General features: G+C 51.0%; 1 protein-coding gene across 1 annotated transcript; it reads right to left on the bottom strand.

Moving 5' to 3' along the window:
- Positions 1-674: 674 nt before the first annotated feature.
- On the bottom strand, positions 675-10,969 carry C4H3orf18 (chromosome 4 C3orf18 homolog). Its single transcript, XM_057766205.1, has 5 exons — positions 10,755-10,969; positions 8,905-9,281; positions 5,779-5,804; positions 5,045-5,192; positions 675-4,115 (listed from the first exon to the last, which is right to left on the bottom strand). The coding sequence occupies exons 2-5, from the start codon at positions 9,136-9,138 to the stop codon at positions 4,035-4,037; spliced, it is 489 nt and encodes a 162-aa protein (XP_057622188.1). The 5' UTR covers positions 9,139-9,281; positions 10,755-10,969; the 3' UTR covers positions 675-4,034.
- Between the last annotated feature and the right edge of the window lie 2,020 nt (positions 10,970-12,989).

Below are 12,989 nucleotides of genomic sequence, written 5' to 3'. Positions count from 1 at the left end.
ATCCTTACTCTGCATGCTTGCTTGCTTCAGCTAGCTTTCTTGGGGCCTTGGGGTGGGGGTGATCAGGATGTCCCTAAGGAGTCCTGTCCCCTACCCTGATCTGCCTCTGCAGGACCCAAGCTGAGAAGTAAGAGCCAGTGACCATTGCCAACTAACTCTGAAGGTGAAGTGAGGTGGCATGCAATGGGCAAACCTTGTCCCAGGCAGGATGGCACGTGTCCTAATCCTACTTGGTGACACCTAAAGGGCCCCTGCTCTTCCCCATCCTCTTCCTTTCCCTGTACCTGGTGCTCACAGATTTCATGTTTGTTTCTCAGCATGGCCTTTCAAGCGTGTTCTCTGGGAAGTCACAGCTGTCCCATCTGCAGTTGTCCCCATGTCCTAAGCCCTTGGAGGCCAGGATGCCCTGGGATTTCCCTCAGACATTCTTAGACAAGCCCCACCCTGACACACACTGAGGCCTACCAAAGGGGTACAGCTTCACAGGACAGCGTAGGGATGTCTGAGCCTCAGAACATTCCAGGCATTCCCTGACCTAACCTTCTGCCTTTCTTTATGTTTAGCTGTAAATATAAAGATATGGACACACAGGGCACTCATAACACTGCTCATCTTTTTTTTTTTCTACTTGGCACCCTTCTGTTCCGTGTAGAACAAAGTACAGTGTGGGTTGGCTCACCGATGGGCTACTGGGCTGGAGGGAATGTTTCTAAGAATCTCCAGGAAGGTCGGAGCACTGCAGGAGTTTCTGAGCTCTCTCCAACAGGAGCTTCCCTTTACATTCTGAAGGCATCCCCACTGTCTGCCTGCAGCCGAGCAATGGGATTACTCTATTCACTTCGGCTCCAAGGTGACACTTCACTATATTAAACAAGAGACAGCCTCCTTTGAAGGCGCCCATCCACATCTACCCTGACACCGCCCGCTGCCAGCCACCGCTGCTTCTGACCTGAAGCCCTGGCTGCTATTCATAAAGAGAGATTTCATGCATGGGAGAGAGAGAGAGAGAGAGAGAGAGAGAGAGAGAGAGAGAGAACAGAGAGACAGAGAGACATACAGAGAGTCTGATTGATTATAGGGAGGGGGAGGGCCTTCCTCAGAGGGGCCTAATTGCCAATTTTAGAAGCAGCAATGGTGGGCAATCAGCCTTACCCCATTCACCACTGAGAGAGGCAAGGAGAGTCTCCTTAGGCAACAAGGAGAACACATCCACCAGACCCTTTCACCTCAATGTTTATGAACCCTACACTCTGTGAGAGATTCGGGAATTTGGATTTCTTCTGAGAGTAGGAGAAAGATCTAGAAAACAGAACAAGGTGAGTAGAAGGGACAATTTACTGTGAGGGTACAGTCTATAAATAGGCGGCCTGCCACTCACAGAAAGCAGCCTGTGTCTGTCTCTTAGCCAGGCCCACCCTTCAGGAAAGGGGCCTGGTCATGCGGCAGAAGGAAAGGGCACAGGGGTTCTCCTACTTCAGTCAGCATCTCTGGTCCCTGGGTGTCACCCTTATTTCTTCAGGATACCAAGGGCTCTGCGGCTCCCCCATCCCTGAACCAAGGGTTGACTAATAATGTGGGAACACACAGCCCGCTTGCTCATCCCACGCACGGCCAGTCTTCTGCGAGGAGGCTTTCCTAACAGCCAATCTATCACTGACAGGTTCATCCATAACTCATTTGCGTGACCCATGGAGTACATGGTTCTCAGCCTTGCTGAAGATCTATCCCATGACCCACCGCCCCCACCTTCAGCCCAGCCCTCATCAGGGAACTTGGAAGCTAACTCCCTCCATATTTCCATCATGCTAGTCTGAACATTAGCTCTCTTAAGGGGCTTTCAGCATTATCACTGGGGCATTTCTGGCAAACTGGTCACCACAGTGTCTTTTTCCCCTACATCTCTGTTAGCCTCGCAGGTGGGTCCCATACATAAAACCTGATCGACTCCCATCCCATGCTAAATATCCTTTACTTTGTGTTCCATAGAAAACCATTTTACTTTTGTATTTCAAGCCTAAGTCCTGCGGATCCTGAGACACCATATGGCACTCCACAATCTTTGGAGATCAAGCCCTCTTCTAGACCTGATCTCACAGGATTCTGTCCTCTTGACCTCTCCACAACTGCAGGCCTTGTCACCCCATCTCCCAGTTGAAGCATTTCCATGGACAGATCAAGAAAAACAGCTGGGCTGCCTGCCACCTCATAACTGGGATCCAAGTAACTGTCCCCAGGCCTCCCACAGAGCCTCACCTCACCCATTGTGTCCCCTCCTGGGGTTTTGCACCCCAAGTGTCAAAGACTCCATTCTCTTTGTGTAAACATCTTAATTACACCTAATGCTCTCCCACATGGAGATGCTGCGAGTTAAATTACAGCGTTGTGCATCCTAAATTATGCAGAGCCCTCCAGTTGCTCAAGCGCTAACGTATTTATAGCATCTCCGGGCAGGAGCCGGCCCCATGGGACCCTCCTAGCCTCTCACCTCCTGACATGTGGGTCAGCCCAACAGCATGTACCACCCCCGCATCCCCTCTAGCCAGCAGAGGACAGCCATGGTGACGAAGCTGGGGACACGCCTCTGTGCATGCTCATGTGTGAGTCCCAGTGGAGAAAACTGCCCCCCATCTTTGTGATTACTCTGCCCAGATGTCCCTGGTGTCAGCCTCCTGCGTCCAAGACTAGAGTGAGACCAATGGCAGAAACCCCCCTCCACGGTCCACGACACTGAGTGGCCCTTCCTGAACAGAGGGCGGAAGGGCAAAACTAAAACCAGACTTGCTTTCTTAGGTCTTTTCCTCAAAGAACACTCCCCTCTAGGCAACCGTAACTTTTCCTACTAGTCTGACCTGTGACTGCCCTTAGACCAAAGGCCTCTCCCAGAACCCCATATTGGAAGGGGAGCCATTTCCAGGAGCAGCCCAGCCCAGCTTTTGGAGCCCACTGAAGAAACACAGTGGACAGAGGAACCCAGCCCTCTTTCCTTCTTCCGTGCAGCCCTGAGCACTGAAGGAGAGGAAGCAGCCTATGGTGATGCTCCACTCCATACCACGGGGTGGGGGTCAGCTTGCAAAGTGGAGCTGATGCGGAGGGCCTCCATCTTACTCTTATTCTGGAACAGGTACATGTCTGTGTACATGTGAAAAACCTTTCTCCACATCTGGGGGAGTTGCATCTTTCCAAACCCAGGCTCCCAATCGCATCTCTCTCAGCTGCCTTGGCTGCCAGTGATAGGTGGCTGAGAGACTTTGTGCTCACCCACTTACCAAAATATCCAATACCCTAACTATGGACAGTCCCTGGGTTTCTGCAGCCCTTTCTACTGGGCATTTCCAGCTCTGTCCCTGGGTCTCCTGGGCCTATAAATGGTGCTGCGTTAGCTGGATGTGGTGGGGTACTCCTTTCATCCCAGCACTCAGGAAGCAGAGGCAGGTAGATCTCTATGAGCTGGAGACCAGCCTTGTCTACACAGCAAGTTCCAAGCCAGCCAAGAACCTGCCTCAAAAAACAAACAACCAAACAACCTTCCCCAAAAGGTACTGCCCTGCCCTGTCCCTATCATCTGGGGATTTGCCTCTCTCTACCCTAGAGGAGGCTCCAGAATAAAGGAAGAAAGAAAGAAAGAAAAAGGCAATCCTAGAGAGGGGGAGCATATCTCTTCTCTCTTGCCCTTCAAGCTTGTGCCCTTCCTCCCCATCAGAGAAGCAGACCTTGATGCGAGGTTTATGTACAGGAGACCAGGAAGCCATCAGTGGCTTTTAGCCTTCCTGCATGAGGGCTGCCTTCCACGTCAGGGCCATCGGTTCAGGAGAAGTCAGTGGCCAGATGGCTAGCCTGGTCAGAGCTCTCTCTTCAAAGCCTGAGAGTCAGTGGATAGGGCCTCAGCACAGCTGGGGTCTCTCGCAGCCCTTTCCTGTCTTGTGGTAGCGATGGTGCAGGTCCTGAGAATAGGTCTCGACAGCCAGGAAGTGGGCAATGCTGCTGGCACTGTGGCAGGTGTCTTTGTCAGAGGTCCAGGCCTGTTCTCAGGCCACTCACGCGTGGATGGCATTGGCTACATCAGTAAACACCAGCCTGCTAGGCCTCTGCAGTGGGCCTTGGGAAGAGAGAGTGCCCTGTAGGGAGACAGGCAGGGGCATCAAAACTTTGACCAAAGCCAGTCTCTGGTCCAGTCGCTTCCACCCTCACTTCCTGGTGCCTGCTATGCCTTCTGCCTAGAATGCCCTTCTGCCAAGTTCAGTCTAGAAATGTAACCTGGCTCCAACGGCTCCTCCCTCTCCCAAGCCATTCCCAGCTTGCCCTGGACCTTGGCAGCAATTACTATGGGCTTAATATTGAATTAATTCAGCATGTGTTCTTTCTGCCAGCAGGAAGATCTCACCTCTGGCCTTCTCACCCTCCATCAAGGACAGCCCCTCCTCCCACCAGCCCTTCATGGTCCTCGAGCTTTAAGGAGTGGGAAAGTGGTAGCAAGTGGCCAGGTTACCTGATGACTCTGAGAAGATAAGGGCAGGGCTGAGGAGTGTTTGGCTTGGGTCTCCACAGCCCCGGACTGGCAGACATTAGGATTCACCAGCCTACTCAGAGCTGTCTCTGCTGAAGAGTCTAAGCCCACTCACCACTCATGCAGGTCACGGATCCTCACGGACTAGAGAAGCCTAAGACTCCTTGCCCGTCTCAGTCTTGCCTTTAGTTTTTGTTTGTTTTACGCTTTCTCAGGTAGTACATGGGGGTTCATAGGGCAAGAATTAGGATTTCCATAAGTCCATGAGAAAACTAGGCTCAGGGATCCCAGCTGGGCCTCCAAGATCTACAGGCTGTCAGAGCTCAGCCAGGCAGAGCCCACAAAGCCTGGCTTTGCGTGGTGAGTCCATGAGGGCCGGAGAACAATTCCAGCACTTTCTAAAAATATCTGAGGAGACCCACATACACAAAGTTGCCACCCCACCTGGCAGGGGCTGGCAAATGCATGGGAAGGATGGAGGGTGGGTTGTAGGAGACGGGACAGCTCCAGGGGTGGGTGGGAAAACTGGCCAGTGCCTACCTTGCCCTGTGTGGCCTGCAGGGAGGCAGCGGCCTGCATGGAGGCTGCATCTCGCCCATGTTCCAGGAGCTCCTGCTCCAGTTCGTCTTGCTCCTCCGTGGGGTCAAAGTTGTACATAGGCATGAGCTGGTGGCGTAGCTTCTCCAGCCTTGGGGGAGGACAGAGGCTGTTTGAGGGTGGGACAGAGCCTTCCTCCCTCAGTCCTGGTGGCCAAGAGAGCCACACACCAAGTTTAAGGTACCCTAAATCTTTCCTCAGGATTCACTGAGAGACATCTTTGAACCTGAAGGATCAAGCTGACTCTCAGATGGGCAGCCCCAGCACGAACAACTAGCCATCCCAGGGTCTGGCTGTAGGATCTATGGGGACTGCCTAGGCCAGGAATCTACTGCATCTCAGTCTCTATGGACTGAAGTCGAGGAGGGAATTGGTGGCAGCCAACGTAAGCCGTTAGGGCAAAGGTAGCTGGCTATTGATGACCCCCTACTCTTCTTTCCTTTCCCCACACCCCGATCCCAGGGTTACACCTGTTTTCTCAGAATCATATGCCTGCCTGCGTGTGAAAGCGGCCACCCCCAATCATGAGTAGGCTGAAGAGGCCTTGATCTCCACCCCCACACCCAGGGACAGGAGCCTTAGTGCTGGGCCTCTTTCTCCTTTCCCACTCACATCCCCTGGACCCTAGCCCAGCCCTTCCTGTAGGCTAAAGTTTCAGGAACCATCTGGGGAATTACCTCTTCTTCTTCCTGATGTATAAAACCTGCAAGAGAAGGAACAGCGTCAGATAGTGAGAAACGGAGATCCCCACCAACGCAGCATGTCCTCACGATGGGAGAGCCGTAGAGGATAAAGAGTGGAACACTTGTGGGTCCCCATCCCATTCAGACATGTATATCTTACATGTATGCTTCATATTTGTCCCCTGTCTCAATAAGGTCTTGCTGTGTAGCCCAGGCTTGCCTGGAATTCCCTATATAGTCTGCGCCAGCCTTGAACTCTCCATCCTTCTAATTCAGTCTCTGAGAGCTAGAATTGCAGGCCTGCACACCCACACCTGGCTCCTTTGATATCTTCAGATGTCAACTGATCCCAGACTGAGTCTGCAGATTTGGAGATGGGGACCAGGCATAGAAAAACTAGTTAGGCCTGTCTGGAATTGACTGCTTCCAGCTCTCCAAATCCTGACTGACCTCCCACTCAGCATCTGCCTGGGACTCCTTAGTGCTGAAGGGGAAAGGGAGGACTCGGTGTGTCCCTTCCCCTCAATTCCCACTGAAGCCACCTCTAAGTAAAATGCAGGACAGATTAATCACAGCCCGGCTGCAGAGCAGTAGCTCCAGGCAATGCTCGGCACAGCTGAGCCTTGGAACTCAGCTGTGCAGATCAGAACTCTGAAGCTACGGGATCCTAAAGAAGTCCCTGGGTCCCTCCCTCCCTTGTCCAGACACAAAAGTTGACAACCAGATACTAACTAGAATTCACCAGCAGGAGTGAGAAACCTTGGTATCAAGCGCCAAAGAGAGAGAAGAAGGTGGGGATGTTTGGGAGACCATGCCTGGGTAGGGACTCCAAGGCCCACTGACATCATCTGCTCTTCTCCAAACCGACAAGTTTCAAATATCAAGAATATGACAGCCAGGTATTGTCATGAATACCTTTGATCCCAGCACTTAGGAGGCAGAGGCAGGCAGATCTCTATGAGTTCAAGGTCTAGTGCTACATAGTGAGATCTTCCTTCAGAAAAACAAAAACAAAAAAAAAACAAATCAACAAAAAGAATATGACAGCTTCTGCTTGGGGAAAACCACATCTTCGAGTTTGTCCTAAGCCCCTGTGGCTCGCACAATCTTTGTAATCAACTCAATAGCTTGAATCTGTTTAATTCTCAATCTGGCTGAGAGCTTTCTCATCCGATCTCAAGTGGAAAAAGCTAAAATGTCCCTTGCTCATCCACCTGCTCCAGGGAGTGACTCTTTGCTGTCCTATGGGTAGATGGAAGAGAAACTCAGGTCTAAGTCTCCCCAGCCCCCTTCCACCCTGAGCTCCAGCCACAGGACCCTGGTCTTGCTCCTTGACCTCATGACTTCTGATCCAAATCTCCCCCCTCTTCTGTGGTCTGTGACTCAAGAGACGGAAACTCCATCCAGCTTGCAGGCCTTTGCCCTGCAGGCCCTCCGCCCCACCTGAGGACAGCTTCCTCTTCCTTTCCCAATCTCACTGCCTCTGACTGTCTGCCCAGCCGCACGTCTCCCAGGGATCTCCTGGGAGTTCTGCGGCTGCCTGCACCACGCTCTTTTCATACTCCTCATGCAAAGCATGAGGCTGGCACTGACTCCTCCATGCATTCATGGAATGGCTCAAGGCTAGCACAAGGGGAAGGAAGAGGCATGGGAAACATTTCTAGAAGTCTTCCCCAGTGTGCCTTGGAGCTCTTCCCTGCCCTCCTCTGTCTTTGTCTTACTACCTTCTGCCCCTCTACCTTTGGTGGGAAGATCATCCATTCTGGCCTGAATGTCCCTTAGGGACAAAGAGTAAGGCAGCCTTATCAAATTTCCATGTCAAAATCTTCCGCTTAGAACTGAGACAGACTCTAAGCCATTTGCCCCTGAGGTTAGGGTGTCTCAGGCTGTTTTAACCACCACAGGTGCCAAGGGGCAGCACTGCCATACTCCCTCATTCCTATCCCAGGAAAGCTCTCCTTCCTGGCCTCTCTCTGCGTGTGATGCATCCTGGCCCTGGCTGGCCAACAGTTGTTCCCTGGCATCCATCTGAAGCCTGCAGGGCCCATATGGCAACCCTAGTTTAACCCTAGCTCTAGTCAGGCCTTGGATGACTAGCCTTGCCTTTTGTGTGTGTGAGCCTGTGTGTTGTGTGTGTGAGTACGTGCATTGTTTATTTGTTTTTATCCCACTGCTGAAGACTGAACCTAGGACTTTGCACCTGCTATATACTTGACTAACTGATTTACATCCCCGTGGCCCTGTCCAGCCCTGTAGTTATATCCACATGTTCCTGAGCTTAAGGCTAGCCACTCATTGCCTGTAAAGAACAACGGGCAGAATGCCATTAAAGCACCCCACTGTCCTTCGTCTTAACTTGTACAATCGCTGGTGGCCCTTCAGTGACATTCTTTGGTCTGTCACTGTTGAAGGATACTTACAGTGTTCTTCTAGCTCACCTCTGTTCTGATGGCTACCTGCCCTGGCCCTTCCTGTGACAATGAGGTCAGGCTTCTACCTGGAGTCAGAACTCGAATGTTTCTTCCCAGCTGTCTACGACCACCTAGCCTACATAAAATGCCTTGCATATTAACCCATTCTTCATAAGAAACACAAGTCAGGACCTCTCTTATCACTTCTGGCTCTGTTGTGTCCCAAGGGTAAAGGAAGACAGTCAGTAAATAATTACCAAACGAATACATAAAAGAACTGCTAACAGCCTGCCATGCTAAAGCATCCCGCCCAGACTCTGTTGCCCACAAAATAGCTCAACCACCTTCTGGTCTCTACTGCTTTTGAAACTCCCACACTCCTTTGCTTACTGCCCTGCTTGTTGCTCACAGAAACTCCTATCTGCTTCAAAATCTGCCTAACAAGACCAGGTGTCTTTACCCCTCCCCAGTGTCAATCTTATATGCCTCAGCTCAAAACACCATGTATTATTCAGACTTGTTTCTGGCTCTTCCAATTAGAATTGCTTATCTGGGCCCCAGTAAATAAATCTTGGGAGTAGGTGGGACGGAATTGCATTATCATTAATGGACCATTGTCTTCTAATTAGGGTGGCTGTAAGTCTAAACACTAATCACCCTCCCCCAAAGGACAGCCTCTGGGCCTTCTCCAGCTCGCCCCAGCTCTCACCATGGCCACAGCCAGGCCAATCACTGTGATGATCCCAAAAGACAGAAGCATGGTACCAACACCAGCTGCACCACCTGCCATATCAGGGATTCTGGTGCCATTGAAGCTTGTGGTTTCTGGGCTGAGGGTGTTAGTCTCTGTGGTAGACCCTTCAGTGGCAGGTTCCAAGTCAGGCTCTGTGGTGGGTGGGTGGCTGCTGAACCAGTTCTGAGTAGCTGAGACCCTGGAGTTCATGCTGATGCTGGGAGTCTGCCAGTGCTCAGTCAACCTGCCCACTGACTTCTGATGTTAGGGGTGTCCAAGGCTGTAGCTCCCACCAATGTGATGACCACCAGCACAGCCAAATCCTTAGCAGAAGACCCCTGCCTTCCTGGGCTCTAGAAAGGAAAGAATAAAAGCAGGAGTTACAGCAGGGGCATGGCCAGAGATAAATCCCTCTAGAGTCTGGAGGTGCTGAGGCAGTAAAGGTTTCAAGATGGAGTAAGTCAAGTCTAGGGAGTATTAGGATGGAGGCTTTGCCTATGGTTCCTATATGGATGCAGGGACATGAAAACATGATTATATTGATCATATATGGAAGATAGAAGATGCAGAAGGCCTGAAAGGAAAAGTCCACCCTTGCACAAATATCTCTGCACTCTTTATTTCTCCTCTTCCTATCTCTTCAATCCCTACACCCCATACACCTCTCATCCTGCTTGGGAAAAAACCTGCAGCCTTTACCTTGCGTGAAGGGAAACACTTGCCTAAGATTCAGAAAGACCTGATTTTGAATCCTGGGCTCACATATAATCCCAGGCAAGTTCCCACTTTTCTCTGTGTCTAGTTTTTCTTCCCCGAAGTGGAAATGGTAAGAGCAATCCCATGCTGTGATAGGGCTAGTTAGAATGAACAAGTCCTTCAGGGGGGACGTTCCCAGTAGGGAGAGAACTTAGCTGAGCACAAGGTCTGTCCACACGAATCTCTCCATCACTACCACCCACAAGCCAGGAGGAGGAGGGCACAGGAGTCACTGGACCTGTGTGACCCAGGCTGTGGTTGGGGCTGAGGTGGAGCTGGAGCTGAGACACCAAGAGGCAGGAAGGACAGACTGAGCTAGGTCCTCTGGCAGGGGGGCAGTTGGCAGGCGTGGTCACTTGACCAACTCCTGTCATTCCTAGAAGTAAGGCAAGGAGTTACATCTGCAAAGGCAGTAAGGGAATACCCACTTTGAACCACCTTCTCCTGTTTCTCTCCTATTTTGGAACCAGAGAGTGGGAGATCACTGAGCCCCATGGGTCTTAGGTAAAGCAGGGTGGGAAGGAGTCCTAGCAGTGGCGCAGAGGGGCAGACCTAGAAAAAGAAAGGATCCTTAGCTTATGGCTACACACGTTTCTCTGGGTGGCTCATAGGCGTGCATGGGATACCTCCTCCTGCAGGTGCAAGATTATGTGTGAAAGTGAGCACATGCCCATCATGGTCCCCTAGGGAGGAGCAAAACTGGCAGAAGGTCATGCATGGAGCAGACTTATTCCTTTCTGACCTCTCCAGCTTAACTCAACGAGAAGTCTCAGGTTCACTTCTGAGCTCTGCCACTGATCCCAGCCATGACCTTGGATCAGACCCTTTACTTGCTTTGAGTCTCGGTTTATTATGAGCCGAAAGGAGAGAAGGCATCCTGCTGACTATTTTCTTGGCCAAAAGGGAAGGAAGAACATTGGGGTGAAAGTGGTGGGCACCGCGACCTCCAAGAAGCTGCATGCCATTCTCCACTCAGGTCTCTCAATCCTCCCTGCCTCAGTCCCCACGCCCGCCTCCACGACCCTGATTCCTCCATTCTTGCTCAGAAGCAGCCGAGCTCAAGCACTTACTTAATCCTCTCCGGGACGAGGAGCTCAGTCTGAGAAGCTAAGGGTGGTAGCGACCGGCAGGCGGGAGGGAGGCGTGGGCGGGGGGAACACCCAGGCCCCGGCTTTGGAGGCGACAGATCCGACCCAAGGTCCGCCTTCCCTGAACGCAGGGATCAGCTAGTATTAGCCTGCGCCGGCTGACAGCCTGAGCTGGGGTGGGCTGGGTCCGGACCATAGAGGGGGTGGGGTTAGGATGAGCAGCCTCGGGGGGATCCCCAGGAGCCGGAGAGCCTTGCCTCCCGCCCCCTCCGCGCCTCCTGGCTCTGATTGGTTGACAGGCCTAAAACCCGACCAACATTGGCCTACTCGCCTGTCGTTCGGATATAGTTCCGCCCCCAGCGGGAGCTGGGAGCTGAAATCCGACAGTGAGAAGAGATTCTCGGAGACTACCTCTGACCCTGGTGGCCTGCCGGAAGTTGGGCAGTGGACCGTAGGTGGCCAGATCCTTTCTGGGCCGGAATTCGGGCTCCTGGCAGCTCCACGAGCACTGGGACAGTCTTGTAAGCAGAAAATGCTTAGGTACAGAGATTTGACGAGAGCAGTAGACTCGATCTTTGAAGCCTAAATTGAACTCCGGCTTGATCCTCTGCTGAGTTTATGTCCTTGAACAGCAAACTGCTTCTCTTCCTTTTGCTTCCACTTCCTGCTTAGATAGGAATCCTGATGAAATGACTTTTTGGTAAATTTTTGGTAAATGACTCCAACTATAGGGCTATAAATGGCGAGTCTTCAGTCCGGAGATGTTGGGAGCAGAATGGCATTATAACGGAGTGACATTATACTATAATTGTGTACCCTGACCCGAGCAAGCCTATACCCCTCATAACAGCTTCCATCCACAGTAAAATTCATCTCAGGACTGAGGCACTAATTCCCGCTACTCCAGAGTTAGACTCCCCAACCCTTTAACGCCCCCTCCCAACTATGGTCCTCTAGACTGTTGTGTTGTCCAGGATGGCCTGATACTCACTATGTAGCCCAGGCTGGCCTTAAAACAAGCAACCCTTCACTCCCTGGGTGCTGGGATTTTGAATTTTAATTGATTTTTATATGTAAGAATGTTTTGTCACCATGTATATCTGTACACCATGTGACATGAGCGCGCGTGTGCATGTGTGTGTGTGTGTGGTACTTGAGGAAGCCAGAAGAGGGCATTGAATCCTTTGGTACTGGAGTTACAGACTGTTGTTAGCCTCTGTGTGGGTGCTGAGAATTAAACCTAGGTCATCTGGAAAAACAGCCAGTGCTCTTAACCACTGAGCCATCTCCCCAGAACCCCTTTTACTGGGATTCATAGGTGTGCACCAGTACACCCAGTACCCAACCCTGTAGCAGACTTTCTAGGACCACCAACTCCCCCATCATGTCTTGGAGACTTATTATTAGTTATGAATCTTGGCTTTAGTTTAGGCTTGTCCCACTAGCTCTTATAACTTATATTAACCTGTGTCTCTTCGTCTACATTTTGCCTAAGCCTTTTTTTTTTTAACCTTTCTTTCCTTTTGTATGTCCTTCTCTGTGTCTGTGTCAGGCAAGTGGCTGCTTGGTTGGCTGGCCCTGGACACCTCCCTCTCTTTCTCCCTTAAGTCTAGACTCCTTTTCCTACTTATTCTCTCTGCTCACCAGCCTCACCTATTCCTCTACTGCTATTGGCTGTTCAGATTTCTATTAGATCAGTCAGGTGCCTTAGGAAGGCAAGGCAAAACAGCAAAACATCTTTACATAGTTAAACAAATGCAGCATAAACAAAAGCAAAACATCTTTACATAATTAAACAAATTCGGGGCTGGAGAGATGGCTCAGTGGTTAAAAGTGCTGCTTGCTCTTCCAAAGGTCCTGAGTTCAATTCCCATCAACCACGTAGTGGCTCACAACCATCTGTAATGAGATCTGGTGCCCTCTTCTGGTCTGAAGGCATACATGCAGAATACTAAGAATATTGTATACATAATAAATAAATCTTAAAAAAACAAATTCAGCCGGGCGGTGGTGGCGCACGCCTTTAATCCCAGCACTTGGGAGGCAGAGGCAGGTGGATCTCTGTGAGTTCGAGACCAGCCTGGTCTACAAGAGCTAGTTCCAGGACAGGCTCCAAAGCTACAGAGAAACCCTGTCTCGAAGAAAAAAAAAAAAAAAAAAAAAAAAAAAAAAAAAAAAATTCAACACATCTTTACATAGTTAAACAATTATTCTGCA

This window comes from Chionomys nivalis, chromosome 4 (assembly GCF_950005125.1).
Source record: "Chionomys nivalis chromosome 4, mChiNiv1.1, whole genome shotgun sequence".
NCBI classification, from domain to species: domain Eukaryota; kingdom Metazoa; phylum Chordata; class Mammalia; order Rodentia; family Cricetidae; genus Chionomys; species Chionomys nivalis.
This window is presented reverse-complemented; position numbering and strand designations above follow the sequence as displayed.